The sequence below is a fragment of the Saccopteryx bilineata genome, chromosome 4 (assembly GCF_036850765.1).
Source record: "Saccopteryx bilineata isolate mSacBil1 chromosome 4, mSacBil1_pri_phased_curated, whole genome shotgun sequence".
Classification (NCBI taxonomy): domain Eukaryota; kingdom Metazoa; phylum Chordata; class Mammalia; order Chiroptera; family Emballonuridae; genus Saccopteryx; species Saccopteryx bilineata.
In genome coordinates, this window is record NC_089493.1 from 129,590,099 (window position 1) to 129,614,854 (window position 24,756).

Here is a 24,756-nt window from a genome sequence, read left to right on the forward strand (position 1 = left end):
CACCTCCCAGACCAGGTTAGGGTCATTTGGGGACAAAGGGAAGGAAGCCCTTCTCCCTGGTTCTTCCTCATTCCGATCGGTGCATGTCCTCCACCCTTGGAGATGCCCCTGGGCCAGCCTCACGGGGTGAAGCAGGGAACGAAAGGGTCAGAAATGCCTTAAGGGATGCTTCCAGTGGTGTGGCATGTTCCCAGTCACTGGGCAATGTGTGAGCCTGGCCTCAGTGAGCAGGCAGGAATCCAGACTAGACGACCCGAGTTCCCTCCGGATGTGAGAGGGATGCAGAATTTAAGGGCCCACCAAAACCCGAGTCATTGAGATAAATAATAATTTAATGCGTTTTTAGATCAAAATAATGCAAAATAAATAAATAAATAAAAGTCCGTGCTGAACAAGATGTCCCAGGTTTTTTGTTGTTGTTGTTGTTGTTTTTGTTCCTTTTTTTTTTTTGTATTTTTCTGAAGCTGTAAACGGGGAGAGACAGTCAGACAGACTCCCGCATGCGCCCGACCGGGATCCACCGGGCACGCCCACCAGGGGGCGATGCTCTGCCCCTCCGGGCGTTGCGTTGCTCGCTCTGTCGCGACCAGAGCAGAGAGCCACTCTAGCACCTGGGGCAGAGGCCAAGGAGCCATCCCCAGCGCCCGGGCCATCTTTGCTCCAATGGAGCCTCTGCTGCAGGAGGGGAAGAGAAAGACAGAGAGGAAGGAGAGGGGGAGGGGTGGAGGAGCAGATGGGCACTTCACCTGTGTGCCCTGGCCGGGAATCGAACCCGGGACTTCTGCACGCCAGGCCGATGCTCTACCATTGAGCCAACCGGCCAGGGCAAGATGTCCCAGTTTTAAGTAGACTCAGTAGCAGTGCCGTGCAAAGACATGTTGGAGCCAAACCAAACGGAAAATTAATCCTGGTGCTGTCTTTGTTTGAAATGCTGATATTTTGTTCATCGCAGATTTTTTTGCATTGATTTTAATTTAAAAAAAATATTGTATCGAATATTAATTATCTTGGTTACTGGGTTTTTTGGTGCCCTATTAAATTTTGCACTTCAGGCTGGTGCCCCCCTCACTTCACTAGCCAGCGCACCCTATTCCTGGCTATGGTGGGGGAGTCTCAGGAGGCTGCTGTGCATGGGTCTCCCTCTTGCGTTTTTGGGGTTGGTGGTAGTGGAGATATAACCTGGGAAGGCTCAAGCCATCTGCACACAAGGACGTAGTGCAGTGGGCAGCCTTCCTTCCTCAGGTGGGCAACTCCACACGTGCTATGAGTAGGTGGGCTACTGCGTCAGGTTCTGCTAGTGGTCTGGCCAAGGCTGGCTGGCTGTTGGCCCATCCTCTACTGTCTTAGCATGCCTCTTCCTGCTTCTGTTTCTGTAAGTTTAAAATTGGCTTTGGTCAAGGTTTTCCGTTCAGTCCTCAAGGCATATGTGGTACACTCCTGCCCTTCCTCCTCCAGGTCGCAATCAGCGCCCTGATTCTCTGCTCCACACTGAGGCTGGTGTGCCAGGCCCACCAGGTGAAAGCTATGGCCTTCAGGGCCCAGGCACTCAGTGGCTGCAACCTCATCCTTTGCTCTGTGGCGTCTGTCAGCTTGGGCACTGCTACCTTGTCTTCAGCCACACTGACTGGTGAAAAGCCGCTGCTGAGGCAGGGGTGAGAGGAGGGTGAGTCTCCGGTCTCCCTAGGGACTACTGAACCGAAGGCTAAAGGAGAGGAGTGTTTCCACAGGTAGCACTCACTCCCTAACATCCAAGGCATAGCGCTCAAGTTGGGTGCCAATTCCCAGTTGAGAACCTGCAGGAGCTAAGACAGGACCAAGGTGGGGGATTCCCTGTGATGCGAAGAAGGACGGGACCTGTTGGTCCTCACTAGGATTTGTAGCACCTGGGCGTCAGTCAGCTGCTGCTAGAGCTCCTTGGAGGAGATGACGTTTCTGCCTAGAAGATGCTAAGCTTTTGTGGTGGCTTTTCATAGAATGCAAGACCACAGAGGAGGGCTCAGCCAAAAGCACCCCACCTCTGGGCAGAGGAGAAAACCGAGACCTCAAATTCCTTAAGCATTTCTGGCAGAGCCAGGCCAGGGACTGGACGTCTGTGCTCCAAGCCAGTGGATTTCCTAGGGCCCCTTTTTGGCCTGTCAGTTCTTAAGGTTCAGAAGGGGACCTTTCAGGGCAAGGCCATGACTGCAGTGGAGGTCCTCTATGCTTACCAGGGCCCTGGCCATTGTCCATCAGTCCCACAGATCATTTGGATTAAAGACACTTCTCCCCAGAAGGTAGTATGCTAGGGGCCAGGCAGAGTGCTCTGGAGTGTACCAAATTTAGGCTCTGCCCTGGGAAGCACAACAAAGAGGCACCTCAGTGCCAGGATTAGGCTGGCACTGGGGGATGGGCTCGAGGAAGTCAGAAGAGGAGTCTCCCCATTCAGGTGAGGGACTCAAGGAGGACTTCCCAGAGGAGGAGGTGCCCAAGCATTGCTGCAAGGGATAGCCATCTGCAGCCCCCCTCACTGCACCCCCACCCGGTCATGGAAGGGAGGGTGTGGGACTGTGCAAAGTGCAAGCTAGTTTGGCACTCAGAGAGAGAGAATTACCTTCTCTCCCATTGCTGGTTCCTCCCCTATACCCCGCTAGGCCAGGACCATGGAAAATCCCGGTTCAGGAAAGGCCAAGTCTTGTTCTTTAGCTTAGACCCCCAGGCGTGGTGTGGGAGTCCAGAGTAGATTCTCTGAAGCTGACCTCATTCCTCCTGGCCGCACACTCAGGGGTCTGAGGCTGGGTGCTGGCAGCCTGCATGCGTGGGCGTGGATGTATCCTCACAACACTAAACACATGTGCACACCGCCCTGGTTCCCCTGTGTCTGGGTGGCTTCCAAGTGCCTGTCTGGAACCCAGTTTCTTCCTGGGCACTCTGACCCTCTCTATCCCACCCTGGGCAGGGGTTCCCCAAGGGCCTCAGGCTCTGAACCTTGTGACTGGAGAGGCAACTAGGAGACAGAGGCTTGAGGAGGGTGACATGCAGAAACTTGCAGGGTGGCCCCTGCTTCCCAGGCCTCGCTGTGTCCCCTCCGCTGTGTCGCTCACTGTCCCCCAGCCAGGCCTCCTCTCCTGGCCTCCTTGCCCCTGCTCCTGCCTCCCCAAAGCCTCTGCATCCCTGAGCTGCTGGTGTGAGCGCTGGCCCCAGAAGACCACTGCTCTCTCCCAGGGCCTCCCCCTCCCACCCCTGGCCTGGTTCATTAGCCCTAGCAACCCTGCAGAAGGAACATGGAGCAGACTGCCCTGGCAACCCTTCCAGGACATCTCTCATGGCTTCACCAGCCTAGCCTGACATGGGTCCTCCAGCCCTGTCCTCATACAGCCCATCAGTGGTTAGGAGGGAGCTGTGGCTGCCTCCTCCCTGACCCCCAACCTCTGCCTCTCCCTCACCAGTCCACTCTACACAGGGGCAGATAAACCCTTGCAGTGCTTATCATGTTGCTCTCCTGCTCAAGAAAGTCCTGTGGCTCCAGAACCTTGAGGTACTGCCTTCCTCTCCCTTCCCTCTCGAAGGCCCCTGCAGCCCCATGGGGACTGTGCTGCATGCACCTAGGCCTAGGTTCCTCTCCTGCACACCCAGGGGTTTCTGGAGTACTCACCCCTCTATCCAGTGCCCTACACCCCAGAGTCCAAATGGGATCCCTTAGTCCCTGAGAGCAGCCCTGGCTCTCTGCCCGCATTCCTACTGCCTGCCCCTACTACCTACCCACCTCCTCAGGACTTGGAGTGGAGGCAGGGAAGGACAGAATCAGTGTCCCCTGACAAGTGTCCAGAGTTAGAGTCTCAAGGTGGAGATGATGGTAACAACTTGGCCATTTGCTAAAAGATATCTGCTGAGCTGAGTGGTATAAACATGTAATTTTGTTCACACTCACAGCCTCGCAGAGAGGGGGGATTCTGGTCCTCTGATACAGATGAGAAAGCCTGAACTTAGGGAGGCCTCGCAGCTCGATGGAGCTGAGCTGGAGCTCATACTGAGCCTGTCATCTTTGCATCACACAGAGAGGACCCCGGAGGACCAGCGCCCTCCAGCAGACCAGGCAGGCAGTGCCAGAGCCTAGGTGTGGGTCTCAGTTTCCCCAGCTACATCAGGGGAGAGGATAGTTATACTAGCATCTTTTGGACACTTGTCATATCACCCCTCTTAATTCCTATGCAACCCAGTGAATTGGGTGTGCTGTTATTCGTCCTGTGTCATAGATAAGGTGACAGGCTCACTCACTGATTGTCACGTGGCCTCTTCATCATGAACCCAGGAGTTGGGTCTGTCTGACTTCCCCATCCTGAGTTCTTAATATCATACATTCTTATGTGTTTTAAAAACATCTATGTAGTTTTGCTTACCCTGCACACTTCATTTAGTCTTCTCATATATTTGGTTACTCAACAGAGACGTGGTTGTCAGCCCTGTGCCAGGCGCTGGTGGTGACAGGATGAGATGGGACAGTGAGTGTGCAAGGCAGCAGTGGGGTGTGAGAACCTTGCCATCCTCACTCCAGACCCCCAACCTTTATTTAACAAACACTTGCCTGGTGCTTTCTTAGTGCCCGACTCTGTTCTGGGAGCTTTACGATTAGAGTTACTCTATCGTCATAACGACTTCAGGTATTATTATTATTATCCCCATTTTGTAGAATGAGGAAACTGAGGCCCTCAGAGATTGACTTGCCTCCAAAGTGTCATGTAACTGGCTACTGGTATGGAGAAGCCAGGCCCTCAGCTCAGCAGGCCTCCCTCCTTCCCTGAAACTGTCTCCGAGCTCCTTCGGAAAGTAAAGGGGGTCTTCAGGCTGAGTAAGCAGGCACGAGGGGTCAGATGAACGGTGGAAACAGGGACCTGGGTCCTCTTCCTACTTCCCTATTTGGCAGTCAAATGCCACTAGTGTGGGAACAAACAAGTGTCCCGGCAGCCTTCTCTTGGACAGACTTCCTGTCTCCTCTCTTCTCATCCGGTGGCAACGTCACAACATCTGTCCCGTGGTCTCAAACCGGACCACCCCTGCAAGAGGAGACAGCTCCTATTTCAAGTAATAATAATAGCAGCGGACAATTATTGAATTTTTTTTTGTTTTGTTTTGCATTTTTCTGAAGTTGGAAACAGGGAGGCAGTCAGACAGACTCCCGCATGCGCCCAACCGGGATCCACCCGGCCCGCCCACCAGGGAGCAATGCTCTGCCCATCCAGGGCATCGCTCTGCCACAATCAGAGCCATTCTAGCGCCTGAGGCAGAGGCCACAGAGCCATCCTCAGTTCCCCGGGCCAACTTTGCTCCCATGGAGCCTTGGCTGCGGGAGGGGAAGAGAGAGACAGAGAGGAAGGAGAGGGGGAGGGGTGGAGGAGCAGATGGGCGCTTCTCCTGTGTGCCCTGGCCGGGAATCGAACCTGGGACTCCTGCACGCCAGGCCAATGCTCTGCCACTGAGCTAACCAGCCAGGGCCCGATTATTGAACATTTACCACGCACCAGGCTCTGTGCCAAGTATTTTCATCTTTATTTTCTCATGTAATTCCCCTGGCCACCTTGTGAGATAGATACAGACCATTTTACAGACCAGAAAACTGAGGCTAGAGAAGTCCAGTAAGTCCTCTATGGTCTCAGAGCTTATCAGTAGCCAAGTTGGGACCCAGGCTGAGTCCCTGTGCTGCTGAATTGCCCTTCAGGGAAGGGTATGTCTCCATGTTCATTGTTTCTCTCAGGTCTAGACAGACACTGCCCCCACCCCCTCCTGGAAAACCAACATTTGGATTTTTGCCTTGAATCCATAGGCACCACAGAACTATTTTGGGGTGGTAGCCAAGCAGGGTGGAGAGACATTGGGGCCTACTGCTTGCAGCACTTGACCTGGGAGTTCTGGCCTTTTGTTCCCTTCCTTCCCTTTCTCCTACCTTAATGCCTTCTTCGCTCTGAAGGGGCACCCCTCCCCATTGTCTCAGCTTGAGTCTACCCTACTCCTGTCCCAGCCAAAACCACAAGGAAAGCTCTGAGGGCAGTGGCTGGAATGGCAGGAGAGGAAGAGGGGGGAGGGCTGGAGACGGTGGTCTGGTCGCCGGGCAGCCCATACCTGCTTCCAATTCTGGTGCAGGCATTCCCACTGAGCAGTCAGCTAGAAGGGGAGGCTGGTCTTATACCTCCTAATGACCTCCTCATCATAGGCAGCTGGACCTAGGGGGCCCCTTTTGCTGGATTCAGAATTATAGGGTCAGGGTTTCCAGGGCCAGGGTCCCTCGCCCTGTTACTGATGGGCACTCAGAAATCAGGCATTTCATTGTTACCTGGGAATGGTGTTGCTGGTGTCAGAACGCCAGAGCAGGACAGGACTCAGGTGGGGAAGGCACGGCTTGAGGGGCCTGTGTCCTCCAAGCCTCAAGAGACAGCCCACCCTTCTTCCTGCTCATGAGCCAGCTGGTATCATGTCCTCTTCCAAAAGGAAGGACTTTCAGAGTCAGTCCCAGGCTGCACTTGATAATGAAGTCTATGCTCATGCAGGCAGATGCCACCAGACCTTTGTGGAGTGCAGGTGTCTGTGCACGGGCTTGCCCAGGCCCTGAGCTGAGTACTGGGAATTCAGGGGTGACCCACACCCATCCCTGTCCTCCCCCGAAGTCTCAGCCCAGCAGCAGGAAGCCAGGCACACAGGACACAGTGGCCTCCATCCTGCCTGTCCCTCTAGGCCCCAGACCAGCTGTGCATGAAGACCTAGGGCCTGCAGCTGGGCAGCAGACAAAGCAGAGCCCTCCCCCCCCCCCCCCCCCCCCGCCCAGGAGTTTGTGTTCGGTGGAGCATTTCCTAAGGACACTCAGCCATCCAGCAGTATTATTGAGTACTTTGCCGTGTTCTGGGTGGTGCACTGAAGCTGGGTATTCATTGGAGAAAAGAAAGAGACAAAAGTTCTGCCCTTGTAGATCTTATATTTTTGTGTATAAACATAAGCAGGTAAATAATAGGAGATGGTAAGTACTGTGGAAAATGTGGATAAATAAGGGAGGTCTGGAGCATTGTGGACAGGGGACAGGTTGCAAAGGTGGTCAGAGTAGGTCTCCTGAAGATGACATTTGAGCAGAGACATAGAGAGGAAGGAGTAAGCAAGCTCTGAAGCTCTCTGTGGGAAGAGCACTGCATATAGAGGAAATAGCTCAGTGCAAAGGCCCTGAGGCAGGAGTTCCCTTGGGTTTTCAAATGTGTGCCATTGTGGTTCCAGCAGATTGGAATGAAAGCAGGGGGCATAACAGGAGACAGATCAGAGAGGTAGCAGGCCCAGACTACAGAGGGACTTGCAGAGGCCCTTGTTAGAACTTTGGCTTTTATTATCTATGGGTCAGGAAGTATTTGCAGGGCTCAAGCTGAGCAGTGAAACTCAAGCAGAGGCCCTGACTGCTATGTGGGGAGTGGGCATGGGAAGGTGGGCAGGAGGTGGAGAGGAGGCTGGTGCAGAGATCTGGGCAGAGGTGATGGCAGCCAGGCAGGCTGACAGCTACAGAGGTGGTAGGTAGCACTTCGGAGTCGAGATGTCTTTCCGGGAGAGAGTTGGTGGGATTTCCTAGCAGACTGGATGGATGCGATGCATGGTGTAAGAGAAAGAGAGGGGTCAGAAGGCACAGCAAACTTATGATCTGTGCCACAGGAAGGATGAAGTTGTAAGAAGCTGAGACAGGAAGGCTGTGGACTGCTCAGGTTTTCTAAGAAAGGTGAAAAGTTCAGGTCACTGTGAAGGGTCTCGGGGCAGGGAGGAAACTTAGGGGACTGAAGCGTCCTGGAAGACTTTTGGAGGTGGGGCTGGGCACTGACCAGAGCCTGCAAAGGTGGGAGGCAAGGAGGAGGCAGAAGGCCTGGCCACAGGGGTAGGTAGGTAGCAGACCTCTCCAAAGGTTCACCCCCCCCAGCTCATCCCTTGTCTGCTTCCTGCGCAGTGGGCTCAGTGGGACAAACGCTGATCCCCTTCCTGAGTTCAGCCCTGCCACATGGAGGAATGAGGTTGTCTCCTGCTACCAGACTGTATCTCCTAGTCGGGCGGGGGCAGCAGACATGTGCTGGAAGAGGGGCCCGGGTGGTAGCAGCCAGGTGGTCAAGACTGACAAGGAAGGCTTTGGCCTAAAGACTGTGTACCCTGAGAAAGGCAGAGCTGGCCTGTGTGTGTTTGTGAGTGTGTGTGAGTGTGAGTGTGATAGTAGTACAAGGCAAGGGCGCCATGCATCTGAGGCCTAGGCAAACAAGGCAGGTGTGCTGAGGAGCTGTTCACTACCCTTAGGGTTAAGAGTTCAGGTGAAGGCCAGACTGTACCTTAGCTGCTGCCCTGAGGAGTCTGGTCTTGAGTCCGTGGGCAATGGGGAGCCACTGAAGGTTCTGGGCCTGGCTTTATGGCTATCACATCTCCTTTGCCTGGGCTGCGATTGCTCCTTCCTGGTGGGGACACAGTGGACCCTGTGGCCACCTCATCTGGTGTGGCACTGTCAGGCCAAGGCCTACAAATTTCATGTTCTGATGATTAGGTGATCATTTCATAGGGTACAGAGCCACCAGCTCCCGCCCTGGAGGCCCTCTGGCTCATCTTTATTCATGGTTGTGCTCTGAGTGATCTTTGGTCTGCTTCTCAACCCAGGGGCTTCTCCGGAATCTGACTGCGTGGGCTGAGCTGCCAGTCCTGCTGCACACAGATTTCACAACCGGCTGCAGCTCCGGCTGCACGTTGTTTATCCTCTGGCCCCAGCCAACGGGGCTTGGGAGATTAGAGCTATTTTGCATTCCATGGGCCTTCATCTGCGTCTTGTGTGTGGGAGGACTGGGGAGGAAAGATATTCAAGGAGACAGGGTTTATTGAACCCACAGAAAAGGGTGAGCCAGTGGGGGAAACAGGTGAGGCATGGGCAAGTGGCAGGAACAGGAGGCCATGCTGGGCGGATTCCAGGAACCACTGAGCAGGAGGGAACAAGATCCCTCGTGGGGCAGGAAGGATTTAGGTCAGACATGGGAGAATTTCCTGGCTGAAGGATGTCTGTAGAGGTTGTGAGAGGCCTTCGGCTCTTGCCCAAGGCTGGGGAGTCAACTGAATAGCTCCTGAAAAGTATTTTAATCTCCAAGTGTTTATGGAGCCATCAAATTACACTCAAGGACCAGTTGGTCCAGTCTTCCCACTGTCCATGTGGGGAAACTGAACCTCTGAAAAGGGGCAAGATCAGGACAGTGGGGGGATTGGGATAGGCTGGTCCTGGGCACATTGTGAAGGAGTCTTGGGTTCCCCACAGAGGAGGCTCCAGGGCAGAGCCAGAATGCAGAAGCCAGTCCTATCCTTGGCTCTGTGTCCTTATTGCCTTGGAAGGCCTGACGGGGCCTTCCTGGCCAAAGCACTTCCCAGACTAGCTGCTGCCTGTGGAATGGCCTGGGTACCCGATTCCTAGCAGCCTGGCTCTCCCAGGGGCCTTTGCTGCCCTTTGACTCAATGTTCCCCACCCTGGCCCAGGCTCTAAGCAGCCTGAATCCCTATGTGCATGGTTGAACCTGGAAGAGTGCCCACAGGGGGCTGGCTCAGGGCACCAGGTCATGAGTGGAATAGAGGACAATTAGCTCTGGAGAAATGGAGGCAGTCTGATCTGGAGAGGGGCCAGGCCTGAACAGGGTCACACAAACAGAAGGGCCATGACAGGAGAGGATGAGAAGCCAGGCAGTCTTGTCTGCCTCCTGAGAGCAGAAGGCCAGATGCTGGCAGTGACCACAGCCTCCCTGGGTCTATCCCAGGAGACCATCTGCATTGGCCATGGTGAGGCAGGGCAGGTACCCCTTTTGGAGTCCTGTTTAGTGATGACAAGCAATAGACTAGATAGATCTTAGATATTTGCACTGACTGAGAACTCAAGAATCGGAATGAGATGATAGGATGACATCATTTGTATACTTGAACAACACATACGCACAACAGATTGTCAATAAAGACAACAAATGTCTAAAGACACAGCTGAGGGTCAGGGGTGAGGACAAAGGTTTGAAATTTTTATTACAAGAGAGGGGCCTCATCTAGACCAGGGATAATGGTTAGTCTGCTTGGAAACAAATATTATGATTAATTCTACACTCTGCATTTGTAAAAATGGGAGTCTCTGGGGAAATTTCTCATTGGAAACCCAATTAATAGTCCCCAGAGCCACGTCCAAGGGCTGGATGGATGATCCATACATTCTGAATAAGAGATCCCAGCCCCTCCTCAAAATTACATCCCTATGACTAATGCTTCTCTCTGCCTTCTGACTAAGCATTACCTTCTTGTAGAGCCAGAGGCTGCCGCTGTCATGGCCGTTCATATGCAGGTTCTCACTGGATTCGGACAGACGGTAAAAAAACAATGGAGCCAAAAACTGGTGGCCCATTCCTTTATTAAAGTCTTGCACCGGCCAACGAGCAAACACACAGGGCATTCAGGGCTCACAAAACCTTGATGCATTCTCCAGTTCTACAACTTGGAGAATCTTCTCTGATTCCTCCTAGAATCCAAGGCCCCCACAAGCCTTCGTAGGGCTCCCAAAGCCCCTCTGCATTCTGTATCTGCACATCTTCTTCTCCCTCAGCCAACATGGCTTCTTCTTCAGCCCTCTGCATTCTCTCTGCTCTCTCTGCAAAACATGGCTTCTTTCTGCCTCTTCTCTGTGAAACAGGCTGGGGCAATCAAAATCCCTCCTCCAACACACAGCAAACCAATGGCCCTTCCCAAGCAGGAAGGTAATTTGTAATTTCACAGACCACATATACCTGGTGCTGCCCAGCCCCCAATGCAAACTATAAGCGAGCAAACATAAAAATCATATTTTATGAACTTATTTGACCAACACCTCTCTAAGGCCTTTCTCTAAAATACACACTTCTTGGGATAAGGTGGGGGTTTGGTACACAGTGTGGTTGTAACTGGACTTCACCCAACATTGGCCACCCTGCCTAAAGGGCTTGGGTATATCCCAGAAGCCAGAGACAGCAGACCTGTCCATTCACAAGCCCCCTGATACCTCACAGCCTGCCCCCTTGCCCAGGCCCCTGTGAAGGGATTGAGAGCCAGAACCTGCAGGTGTGGTGTCTGATGGCAGTGCCTCCTGGGAGAGCAGGCCAGAGCAGGAGGCATTGTTACTTCCTGAAAAAACATACCAGCAGAGGGAGAGGCCTGCTGTTTCCAGAGACCTCTGCAGAGGACCCTGGGGAAGGGGAAGGGATACTTAGCCTAAAGGCTGCTCTTTTTTCCTGCCAGCTTTCCCCTGAGCAGTGGAGGTGTGATGGTAGTATAGCAGTTAAGCTAGTTAGAGGAGTCACAGATACTATACAGAAACAAGATAAGGTAAAGGTGGTTGATTCCATTTAAGTTCTAAAAAAGGTATAGATAAACTGATGAACAAGCAGGTCAACGATTACCTGGAGGGCGTTGCAGGGCAGGGGGATTCACTAGGAAGGGGCAGGAGGGAGCTTTCCTGGGCGGAGGGAACAAGCTGTAGCTTGATGTGGCGATAGTTACATACGGATACCATTTGTCAAAACCTATCAAATTGTACACCTCCCATCTGTGCATTAGATTGTGTGTGGATTTAATTTCAAAACTGTCAATTTTTATGAAAAGAAGAATGACAAGAGGGTTTCAGGACCCGGATCTCCTCCAGGAGCTGCCCCAACCCGCTGTGTGACCGGGTAGAGTCATTGCCCTCTCTGAGCCTCAGTTCCCTCTAGCATCTCCATGTGCCCTAGTGTCTTGTGGGGGACAGGCTGAGGAGCATGCTTGGGGGTAAAGGCACAGTCAAGTACAGTTGGCCCTCCAGACCCAGAGATGGGGAACCCACAGATACAGAGGGCCTACCAAGGGACTTGAGCATCTGCAGCTGTTGGTGTCCTTGGGGGTGTGGCCCTGGACCAGTCCTCCTTGGATACTGAGGGATGACTGGATTAAGCTGCTAATCCTAGAGAAGTTTACCTGGCAGAAGCTATTGGCATGGGTGGTCCATCAAGCTCTGCGACATCAGGGTGAGGGGTGCCAGGTGGGGGTGGGTCTTCCCTGCCCATGGAAGACTTCTTGGAGCGGGAGATACCCGCCCAACCCTGAGATTTCTCAGTAAGAGGAAGATCATCTCTGGCCAGGGTCAAGGCTCACGGTGAGACCAGCTGCTCAGAGGGGTCTCTTCTGTGTCTTTCTCCTGAATGCCCACATATAATACTCTATACAGGTAAATCCAACCCTCACCCCCATGACTCTGAGAGTTTTTTTTTTTTTTTTTTTTCATTTTTCTGAAGCTGGAAACAGGGAGAGACAGTCAGACAGACTCCCGCATGCGCCCGACCGGGATCCACCCGGCACGCCCACCAGGGGCGACGCTCTGCCCACCAGGGGGCGATGCTCTGCCCATCCTGGGCGTCGCCATGTTGCGACCAGAGCCACTCTAGCGCCTGGGGCAGAGGCCACAGAGCCATCCCCAGCGCCCGGGCCATCTTTGCTCCAATGGAGCCTTGGCTGCGGGAGGGGATGAGAGAGACAGAGAGGAAAGCGTGGCGGAGGGGTGGAGAAGCAAATGGGCGCTTCTCCTGTGTGCCCTGGCCGGGAATCGAACCCGGGTCCTCCAGACGCTAGGCCGACGCTCTACCGCTGAGCCAACCGGCCAGGGCAAGAGAGTTATTTTTTAAAAAAACAACCTCACTGTGTTATAATCAAAAAGGATGGGTGATGTCAAGCAACTTTTTTTTTTATTTCATATATTTAATATAAATAAGAATAAAAGAGCCCTGGCCGGTTGGCTCAGCGGTAGAGCGTCCCTCTGGCATGCGGGGGACCCGGGTTCGATTCCCGGCCAGGGCACATAGGAGAAGCGCCCATTTGCTTCTCCACCCCCACCCCCTCCTTCCTCTCTGTCTCTCTCTTCCCCTCCCGCAGCCAAGGCTCCATTGGAGCAAAAGATGGCCCGGGCCCTGGGGATGGCTCCTTGGCCTCTGCCCCAGGCGCTAGAGTGGCTCTGGTCGCGGCAGAGCGACGCTCCGGAGGGGCAGAGCATCGCCCCCTGGTGGGCACAGCTTCGCCCCTAGTGGGCATGCCGGGTGGATCCCGGTCGGGCGCATGCGGGAGTCTGTCTGACTGTCTCTCCCCGTTTCCAGCTTCAGAAAAAAAAAAAAAAAAAAAAAAGAATAAAAGAGGTACACAAAATTAGATTATGTATTAAGAGTTTTAAAATATTAATGAAAAAATATTAAATACCTGACCAAAAAACAATAAAACAGTTATGTAAGATATTTCCATATTGCTTCTTGATTGGTGTCCTCACTTGCAATTTTTTTCACTTATGGACAGAATGAACATTACTATAGGTGCTTAGAATACACTGTTGCTCAGGTGAAGGTTAAAAAAGAGCAAAGAATGTCAATTTGTGATTTCCACATTGGGTGGCTGCCCAGGCATTCATCTTAGAGAGAACCCTGATTACAAGTGCCATTTTAACAACTGGTTTACCAAACTCAACAAAAAATTAGAACTGGTACGAACCAACTGAATCCTACCACTGTACATAGCACTTTCTATAGGAGCAAACCAAATCATTAAAGCTATTATACTAATGCATGCAACATGGCAAGTGTCATTACCTCCACATGATGAAGCAGTGAAGGTATCAGAGGAACCAAAAAAAAAAAAAAAAAAAAAGCCAATTTAAGTTCTCCCAAGTTCTTCCCCCAGACTCACATGGTTCGTAGGGAGTTTCTGGGCCTTGAGAGAAGTCCTCCAGCATTCTGATGAAGTAATTTCTGAGTTTCATATGATAAAAAATTCTTTTCTAAAATTGTTTGAAGGCTCTGATTCTTTTTTTTATTGATTTTAATTTGTTGTGTTTACATAGTTACAAGTGTACCCCCAAATATATCTCCCTCCCTCCCCCCTTGTTCTCCTTGATACCCCCTTTGCCCCCTCCTCCCACCGCCTTCCCTCCTTTCCTCCATGATTTACTATCCTGCCCTCTATCTCTCTGTGTTATGTGTATATACTTTCACTAATGTCTTTCCTTTCTTTGATCCCCTCCTCTCTTCCCCTTTCCCTCTGGACTCTTTGACCCCTTCTCTGACTCTCTTCCATTCCTCAGTTCACATTGTTCGTTAGATTCTTCATATGAGTGAGGTCATATGATATTTTACTTTCACTGCCTGGCTTATTTCGCTTAGCATAATCATTTCCAGGTCCATCCATGTTGCCGCAAAGGGTAAGATTTCCTTCTTTTTCATGACCATGTAGTATTCCACTGGTGTATATATACCACAGCTTTTTGATCCACTCATCTACTAATCAACACTTGGACATTTCCAGATCTTGGCTATTGTAAACAATGCTGCAGTAAACATGGGGGTGCATTTTTTCTTTTGAATCAGTGATTTGATGTTCTTAGGATATATTCCTAGAAGTGGGATAGCTGGGTCAAAAGGCAGTTCTATTTTTAAATTTTTGAGGAATCTCCATATTGTTTTCTACAGTGGCTGCACCAGTCTGCATTCCCACCAGCAGTGCAGGAAGGTTCCCTTTTCTCCACATCCTCACTAGCACTTATTATGTGTTGTTTTGTTAATAAGCGCCATTCTGACAGGTGTGAGGTGATATCTCATTGTGGTTTTAATTTGCATTTCTCTAATCATTAGTGATGTTGAACATTTTTTCATATGCCCACTGGTCGTCTGTATATCCTCTTTGGAGAAGTGTCTATTCATTTCTTTTGCCCAATTTTTGATTGGATTGTTTACTTTCCTGGTGTTGAGTTTTACAAGTTCTTTGTAGATTTTGGTTATTAACTCCTTATCGGACGTGTTGGCGAATATGTTCTTTCATTGTGTGGGTTGTCTTTTTAATTTGCTCATATTGTCTTTAGCTGTGCAAAAGCTTTTAGTTTGATATAGTCCCATTTGTTCATCCTGTCCTTTATTTCACTTGCCTGTGAAGTTAAATCAGTAAATATATTGCTGCAAGAGATGTTAGAGAGTTTACTGCCTATGTTTTCTTCCAAGATGCTTATGGTTTCACGACTTACACTTAAGTCTTTTATCCATTTTGAGTTTATTTTTGTGAGTGGTGTAAGTTGGTGGTCTAGTTTCATTTTTTTGCATGTATTTGTTCAATTTTCCCAGCACCATTAGTTAAAGAGGCTGTCTTTACTCTATTGTATGCTCTTACCTCCTCTGTCAAATATCAGTTGTCCATAAAAGTGTGGGTTTATTTCTGGGTTCTCTGTTCTGTTCCATTGATCTGTATGTCTGTTCTTATGCCAGTACCAATTGTTTTCAGTACAATGGCCTTGTAGTATCACTTGATATCAGGCAGTGTGATACCTCCCACTTTATTCTTCTTTTTCAGGATTGCTGAGGCTCTTCGTGTTGTTGTTTTTTTTAAAATTTTTTTTAAGATTTTTTTTATTTATTCATTAAAGAGAGGGGAGAGAGAGAAAGAGAGAGAGAAGGGGGAGGAGCAAGAAGCATCAACTCCCATATGTGCCTTGACCAGGCAAGCCCAGGGTTTTGAACCGGCAACCTCAGCGTTTCCAGGTTGACGCTTTATCCACTGCGCCACCACAGGTCAGGCTCTTCGTGTTGTTTTTGTTTTTTGGGTTTTTTTGGTTCCATATAAATTTTTGGAATATTTGTTCTATATCTTCAAAGTATGACATTGGTATTTTAATAGGAATTGCATTGAATTTATAAATTGCTTTGGGTAGTATAGACATTTTAATGATGTTTATTCTTCCTATCCATGAATACAGTATATGCTTCCACTTGTTTGTAACTTCCTTGATTTCTTTTTTTTTTAATTTTATTTATTTATTTTATTTTATTTATTTATTTTAGAAAGGAGAGAGAGAGGGAGGGAGAGAGAGAGAAACAGAGAGAGAGAAGTGGGAGGAGCAGGAAGCATCAACTCCCATATGTGCCTTGACCAGGCAAGCCCAAGGTTTTGAACCGGTGACCTCAGCATTTCCAGGTCGACACTTTATCCACTGCGCCACCACAGGTCAGGCCCCTTGATTTCTTTTATCAATGTTTTATAATTTTCTGAGTACAAGTCTTTAAACCTCCTTGGTTAAATTTACTCCTAGGTACTTTATTTTTTGTTGTTGCAATAGTGAAGGGGATTGTTTCCTTAATTTCTCTTTCAGACAGTTCATTGTTGGTGTATATAAATGCCACTGATTTCTGAATATTTTATAACTGCCACCTTGCTGAATTCATTTATCAGTTCCAGTAGTTTTTTGACTGTGACTTTAGAGTTTTCTATGTACAATATCAAGTCATCACCAAATAATGAAAGTTTTACTTCTTTTCCAATTTGGATGCCTTTTATTTCTTCTTCTTGTCTGATTGCTGTGGCTAGGACTTCCAGAACTATGTTGAATAAGAGTGGTGAAAAGGGGCACCCCTGCCTTGTCCCTGTTCTTAAGGGGATTGTCAAGCAACTTTTTTAAAGTGTTTGCCCCCAAGGACCATGCTTTAGTCTATAATCCTGAGAAACACAGCAACGAGTCTGAGGTTCAGAATTGTTGAAGGGTATCAGACCTCAGTGTGTGGCTAGAACTGGGCTCAGCACTGGACCAAGGTCAGGGCTCCATCAGAGGTCAGGAGTGGCACTAACCCTACTGGCCTTGAACGTCCTAGCCGTGTACTCAGCTGTCTCTGCTGACGCCCCGATACTACACAGCTCACTCATGCAGTGGCCCAGGGGGAGAAGGGTCGGGCCAGAACAGCTTTGTACAGCCATCTGTGCAATGTTTATTGGAGCCGGGCCTGAGATGGGGGAGCCAGTGTCCTGTGCCAAATACTGGGTCTCATGAGGCTTCAAGCCCAGCTGACCTACCTCACCATGTTGCTGAGGGAAAGGCACTTTGATATTGGGGAAGAGGCCAACTCCTGTCTTCCTTGCCTCCCCCCACTCCATCCCACCCTACCCCCCAAGGCTTTTCCATACCAGTGGGTGAGAATGAGCAGGGCAGCAAGGTGGCCCCTTTAAAGGCCTGAGGATCTCTTGGAAAATGACGGCAGGCATTCCTGGGGGCTGGAGTAATGGGACCCAGGCTGGCCAAGACGGCCCCCATTAGCCAGGAGCCACCTCATCCTCACCCACCCTTGTGCTTCAAGCTTTCTCTTCATTCCAAGTAGGTGAGGTCACACTGGCTGCCTGGACCAAGACCAAGTCCCCACATGAGCCTGGGGCCCCAGGGTGAGCAGGGCGACGGTCTGGGAGCCCAAGGGCTGTGTGCATGAGGGTGGTCCACAGGCAGATACCTGTGTGATGGGCTTGGAAGCCAGAGTCCTCTCCTCTGCTGCATCTTCTGAACCTAAAAGCTGATGAGAGGGTTTTGGCAGCAAGAAGGATCTGGAAGCCTGTACGTATGACTCAAGTACCCAACCATGCTTGTCCCCTAAGAGCAGAGGGCTTAAAGGGAGCTAAGAGGAACTTACAGCCTCATTCATCATTTATCGGCCAGAATCCCTAAAGCCTGAGAGGGGAGGGGACATAGAGGCCACGGGCTCACTTCCCTTTAAGTCAGTGCACCCTGGGTTCCCCTCACTCCCTCACCCCCAAGATGGGGTCTGGATACCTGAGTTTGATTTCTGCTCATTCCTAATAAGGCTCAGTTAGAATAACTTACGCATGGGGAGGTGTGAGGAGGAAGAAAAGTAGGATGGGGAGCCCTGCTCTGACACATCCTGGGAACAGGTGGTCACAGGGGCTGGAGCAAACTCCAGACTTCCCCTGGGCACTGCAAGTTAGAGGCTAGAGCAGACAGAGTAGGGCGTGGTCCTGTCTCCGGGAAAATGGCAGGAAGAAAGGGGTCGGGCTGGGTGCCCAGGCTGAGAATGGTGCCCCATCAGCAACCTGTTCTGGGGACATGTTTCCTTCTAACCCATCCCTTCCTGCCATCCCCACTCCTGCCATGAGCATTCACCTGGCTCTTCCCACAGCCTGCTGGGACCTGCTGGTGACCAGAAGCCCAGGGCTATCTTGGTGTTTTGTTTTGTTTTGTTTTGTTAATTTTTTAAATTTTTTATTTATTCATTTTTAAAGAGGAGAGAGAGACAGAGAAGGAGAGAGAGGCGAGAGAGACAGAGAGAGAGAAGGGGGAGGAGCTGGAAGCATCAACTCCCATGTGTGCCTTGACCAGGCAAGCCCAGGGTTTCAAACCAGCGACCTCAGCATTTCCAGGTCGACACTTTATCCACTGCGCCACCACAGGTCAGGCCTATCTTGGTGTTTTATGCAGAATGTGGGAAAGAGGAGCTGAGAGTGTTTGGAGGCTGGTGCAGAAGCCTGGTAATAAGGACGTGGAGGGAAGTGTCCTTGTCAGGAAATTACCTGGTTCATTCAGTCTTGTCTCCCGGCCCTTGTCCATGCTCTTCCCATTACCAAGAACACCCTTCCCTCTTCTCTGGCTCTCCACAATCTCCCGTCTCCCAGCTTTGCTCATGTCTCAGCTCTGCCAAGAGGTCTCAGTGGTCCCACAGCACAGAGCTCCAGAGGTGAGCTCCTGCTCCCTGACCTCCCTAACCCCACACCTGCACCCTTGGGAGAAGAGTTCACACCCCACACATAGCTCAGACTGGGGGCTTCCTCGAGGAGGTGGCAGCCTATGTAGAGAAAGGAGAATGACAATGTGTTTTGGGCAGGGGAGTTCTCTGGGCATGAACCATGGCCAGCCTGACTCTCCTCAATGTCATGTTCTTCCTCCCTCCTCCCTTTCTCCCTCTGACCATTCCCAGGTCTTCCTGACTTGGTCCCGGACCCCAACTATGTGCAAGCATCCACTTATGTCCAGAGAGCCCACCTGTACTCCCTGCGCTGTGCAGCGGAGGAGAAGTGCCTGGCCAGGTAAGGACCTGAGGATGAAGTTTGAGCACTAGGACAGTCCCTAGGAGTCACCCAGGACCCACCTACCTGCCAACCAGGCTGCCCAGCTGCATGCGAACCACATGGCCCTTGCCAAGTATCTGAGCCTCTCAGGACCTGATCCTTGTCATCTATGAGCCTTGCCTGCCCTAAGGGAGCCAGGAGGGGGAGGGAACAGGTTGTCAGCCAGCATTTCTGCATACCTCACTGTGCAAGGAGCCTAACATTCTCTGTGGCTTTTTATCTTCACATCAGCAACAGTGTGTGTGTCCCCCGCTCAGGAAACAGGTGCGATAACAGGAACTAAACCTGCCCCTTGCCACCTTCTGAGAAGGTTCCACACTAGGGCCCAGGTTCTCGGGGCTCCTGTGAGGGCCAGGGAAAGTCCTCAGGGAGACATCAGGACAGGGAGCCAGAGCACAGGGCCACCTCCACAGAGAACAGATACTGCTGTGGCTGACCCACGCTGCCTGCTTTGGTCACAGCAGGGACAGTGGGCATGGGTGGCAGAGAGGCCTCAGTTATGTGTGACACCACCAGAGAGAAGAAAGAAACCCATTTATAGGATGCAAGGGTGAGCACAGTCATCCTCCATGATCCCTGGGAGATTCTGCTTCCTGCAGAGTGGGCTCTAACTTTATTAACAGGGAATATTCAGCTCAGCTACATAAGGTTTGGTTGGGGACAGCTCCCTGTGCTGAAGAGCCATTAAAGAATAGTACACTGACCTCCATCCTTTGTGGACAATTCTCTATTCTGGAAGCACCTAGTTTTCTTAATTACAGGTATTGATCGACTTATGACCTATGCAAATTACGACCATTCGACTTTACGACCACAATTGCTAGCCACGACTGCTCCGCGTCTGGCAGCGCAAGCGTTGCCCAGCTGGGTGTACAACAGTGCGGACCAGCTTCCAGCAGCACTACCATCACCGCGTGCACCATTTCAACTATTATCCCAGACTCGGTACAGCAATTTGTGTTTTGTGTCTTGGATATTTTTCATCAAACCCCTCCCAAGATGTCTACCAAGAGGAAATTGTCTTTGCAAATATTAAACCAGTTGTGCTGGTAATGCAGTGTTTTACTTAAACCTGACAAATGTAAAAATAAGAAACAAAATGGTGTAGAGATGATACAAATGGCATAAAACGAACAAAGAAAATTATTATATATAACAATAATGAAAGAAAATTATGATAAAATATGACTTAAAGATTTTTATGACATCATTTCACAGTACTGTACATATAGCCTACTCAACTTACGACCAAATCGTGTTACGACTGGTCTGTCGAACCAATCGTGGTCATAAGTCGAGCACTAGCTGTATTCGTTCTTTTTTTTTTTTTGGACATTTGAACTCTTTATTTACTTTTATTTTTAGTATCTGGGAAGCCCTTCGGAATCCAAACATTTTCTCTCTTACGGGACTTCTAGCCCACTGCCAAAGTAGATGACCACAGTTTCCTCTGTGTAACGAAGTAAGGGGCTTACACCAGGAAGTCGCTGGACTAGCTCCTTCAGCAAGAGAAGCCTGGCTTCAGGAAGGGAAGTGTCAGCTGAACTGAGCAGTGGGGTTCGTGCTGTAGCTGGTTTACTGCTGCTGCACGTCCTGGTCTCATTGCAGACTGGTGGTGGCGGCAGCATGTGGCCGCAGTGCTGGGCGCAGGCCCACCCACAGGTCTCGTCTCGTCTCAGTGGTCCATGGGAAGGGAACACAGCAATAGTGATCCTGCTGTGACCCCTCCAGCAGGCAGCGAGGAGCTCACAGCCTGCCTCCGTGGCTATCCATTCAGGCTTGCTTCTGAGGAGTTTGAGTCAAAACCAAACCATCACACTGTCTTTATGAAGCAGCCATGTGTGTGTAGACTGGAGCTCCTGGATGGGCTGGGGAAGGGGGGGTCCTGATCTAGCTGGAGAGACTTGCCCCAGGGATAGAACCCAGCCACAGGGAATGGGAGGAAAGCTGGCAGGAGCTGTGGCGTGCAGGCTGGAGCTGTGTGAGGACAGAGAGGGCGTGGTTGGCAAGGGCAGAGGCCTTGGCGGGGGCCAGCACAGAGCACAGACCTAGAAAACCTGACAGCACCCAGGCCCTGGACAATGGGCCCTCAGAGATCGTCAGAAGTGTGGGCCACAGACTGGTGCCAGAGCACAAATGGCCAGCAGTACCTAGACAAGGGAAGGGACCTGCTCCAAATCTCACCACGAGTTTGTGGCCAAGCTGGGCCTAGAACCTGGACCTTGATGGTTTCCCACAGTGTGCTGAGCCGAACAGAAGGGCAACATTGCACTCAACAGGGGACGGAGGGTGTTTGTTCCAAACCAGAAGCAGATGGGTTCCCAGCCTCACCCAGACAAGGCCAGAGCCTTGTGTCCTGGCAGAGAGAAGCCTGCACTGCCTGTTGTCCAGACAGCCTCTCAGAGAGAGCTGATTCCCACAGGTAGCCACCTTCTGCCGAGACCATAGTGAGTGCCAGGGAAGTGCTCCTGAGGCCAGTCAGGACAGTCTATCTTAGCTGGGAATAGGGGTCAGTAAGTGAATTGTGAGCCAGCTGTCTGCACCAGACCCCAAATTCCTGAACAGGAAAGGGCAGGTCGCTGGCCCCGGAGACACACGATCAGGGAGAGGTGACCTGGTGACAATGGATCTAGCTTGGGAAATATTTGGTATCACTATCAGAGCTCACAAGCAGCCAAGGTTTCTTTAAGCCTGACTAGTGTGTGGCGCAGTGGATGGAGCGTCAACCCGGAACTCTGAGATCCCTGATTCAAAACCCGAGGTCACCAGCTTGAGCATGGGGTTGGGTCGCTGGCTTGAGCCCAGGATCATCAACATGATCCCAAGGTCACTGGCTGGAGCCCAAGGTCGCTGGCCTGAAGTTCAGGGTCGTTGCTGGCCTGAAGTCCAAGGTCGCTGGCTTGAGTCACTGGCTCGGCTGGAGATCTGATCAAGGCACATATGAGAGCAATCAAAGAACAACTAAAGTGCCACATCTACAAATGAGTTGATGCTTTCCCATCTTTCTTCCTTCCAGTCTCCCTCTCCCTCTCTCTCTCACAATCTGTCTTCCTTAAAACGAACAAACAAACAAACAAAAACAACTTTCTTTAAGTAGGGCAATCAGAGACTTCCTTCAGGAGGGTAACTGAGTTGGCCTAGGAGGCTGAGTGAGTTCTGAGTCAAGCATGTTGCATGGGCAACATACGGAATAGCAAGAGAATTAAGTTCCCTTTGAAAAACAGTGCTTGAAGCTGGAACTTGGTGTGTGGGGAGCGAAAGACAAGCAAGCAGGGCCAGGGAAGGGGCTTTGACACTCAAGAGCCCCAGCTTGTTTCTTAGGCCCACACCCAAGACATGCTGACTTCAGTCAATAATTAGGGCTCTGTTTAAAGAAGGGAGGACATCAGAATCTCCTAGATAGGCCCTTTTTTTTTAAAGACCTCTAAAGGTTTTCCCTTGGCAGGATAGCACAGTTGGTTAGAGCATTGTCCCGAAGCTCAGAGGTTGCTGGTTCAATCCCCAGTTAGGCCCCATACAGCAGGGGTCGGGAACCTTTTTGGCTGAGAGAGCCATGAACGCCACATATTTTAAAATGTAATTCCGTGAGAGCCATACAATATGTTTAACACTAAATACAAGCAAATGTGTGCATTTTATGTAAGACCAACACTTTAAAAGTACAATAAGTCTCTGAATTCTTTTTAATAACGTTGTTATGCTGTTGCTAACCAATGATGAATAGAGTACTTCTTACCATTAATGCAACTTCTGGTGCTACATGGTTTTGTTGATGGCTTTGTAGTCTGGTTGATACATGGTGAAGTTAAGCTTTATGCAGGCGTTGAGACTTCCATCCATTAAACGTGATCGTAGATTCGTCTTAACGTTCTTTAGATGTGAGAAAGACTGCTCACATGCATACATAGAGCCAAACATTGTCAGTGCAGCAATACTCACATGCTGCAGTGTGTGGTATGTGACGGGAAGCCCATTCCAAGTTTTGACAATCAGCTGGTCCCCAGGTTGAAGTTTTTTCATTTCTCCCCACTTGTGTTTGCTCGCCAACTCTGCTTGCTGTCATGCAAGTCTTTCCAAATCTTCATTCAGTGACTTGAACTTATTCACCCACATGTCTGAGGCCTTCAGGTCATCAGCTTGTAGCTCAAAATCTCTGATGGAGACACCGGGGATGTAACTCAGGTCAGCGCTGTCCACTGCACACTTGTGTGGATGGGTTATGAACTTAAAAAGATGAGTGCACTCACGAAATTCTCCAAAGTGTGCTTTGAATGACTGCAGATTAGATGTGAAACCTGCTAGCTGCTGGAGATCAAGATGTTGAGCAGGGTCACTTGCTGTGCATGCATCTTTAAACTCTCCCAGTTTTTCAAAGTGTAGTAAACGACCTGTTTCAATGTCGGCAATGAAGAGTTCCAGCTTGTTTTCAAATGCAAACACTGCTTGTTGAAGAGATAAGACTGTATTTCCAACGCCTTGCATTTTCACACTGAGCTGGTTCAGATGTTCAGTCATGTCCACGAGATAGTAGAACTTCAGGAGCCACTCAGTGTTAGCTAACTCAGGATGCTCGACGTTTTTCATTTCAAGGAAAGTCCAGATTTCGCTCAGACAAGCTGCAAAATGACTGAGCACCTTCCCTCTTGACAACCAACGCACACTGCTGTGCAGAAGCAGACCAGGATAATTATTCCCAACTTCATCTAGCAGTGTTTTAAACTGGCGATCATTTAAAGCTTGGGCAACAATAAAGTTGACCACCTGAATGACCAGTAACATCACCTCACCAAGCTGCTCGCCACACATCTGAGCACAAAGCACTTCCTGATGTAGGATGCAGTGAAAATTTAGGATGGGTCTCTTTTTATGTTCACGAGGAAGCGCTATGAATCCTCTGTTTTTCCCCACCATGCACAGAGCACCATCAGTACACACCATAAATAAGTTTATCCATCGGTAGATATTTTTCCTTAGCAAACTCAGTGAAAGACTTGAATAAATCCTCCCCTCTTGTTGTCTCTTTCATAGGCAAAACAGCAAGACTTTCCTCACATAGTGTGTCACCGACAGCATACCTTGCAATCACACTGAACTGGGATAAATGGCTTACGTATGTTGACTCATCCAAAGCGGGAGAAAAGAATGGTGCTGCATTTATGTCCTTTATTTGTGTTGCCTCAATTTGATTTGCCATCATGATGGTACGATCGTGAACAGTTCTTGCCAGTAGAGGCATGTCTTTTATTCATTTGATTATCTTGTCTTTATCCGAAAAGTTGTCAAAAAGTTCATTGGCAACATCGCTTTCCGTTTCTCACAATTGCTAAAGCACCAGCAAAGCTAGCTGAATTCCAGTCCCTTTGTTGGGTCTAAACATGGAGTTGCTGCTGACTAGCTTGCACTCTGCACAGTAGCTCTTGACATGCTTTCTTCCTGCTGTCCCCCACTGGATATTTCAATGCAAATGTAGTATGGCGTGTGTCGAAGTGCCGCTTTATATTTGACCATTTCATCGATGCAATTTTATCATTGAATATTAGACACACTGCAGAACCTGTTCTCTCCACAAAGGCGAATTCCTCTGTTCATTCCTGCTGAAAAGTACGATACTCCTCACCTTTTTTTCTTTTAGCCATCTTCTTTGTCAAAAGGGTTTCTGCAATTAACTAGCTGCTACTTGATTAAAAGGAGGGAAGTTTACTTCCTGACCTCACAATGACCCATATACATTATGCATTATCCAATAAAAATTTGGTGTTGTCCCGGAGGATAGCTGTGATTGGCTCCAGCTACCCACAACCATGAACATGAGCAGTAGGAAATGAATGGATTGTAATACATGAGAAT

General features: G+C 50.0%; 1 protein-coding gene across 1 annotated transcript in view; it reads left to right on the plus strand.

Moving 5' to 3' along the window:
- Window positions 1–24,756, plus strand: part of LOXL1 (lysyl oxidase like 1) — a 33,119-nt gene that overhangs the window by 2,170 nt on the left and 6,193 nt on the right. The window contains exon 2 of the mRNA XM_066278118.1: window positions 18,759–18,867. Within this exon, the coding sequence (XP_066134215.1) occupies window positions 18,759–18,867 (109 nt within the window). The remainder of the gene's footprint in view (window positions 1–18,758; window positions 18,868–24,756) is intronic.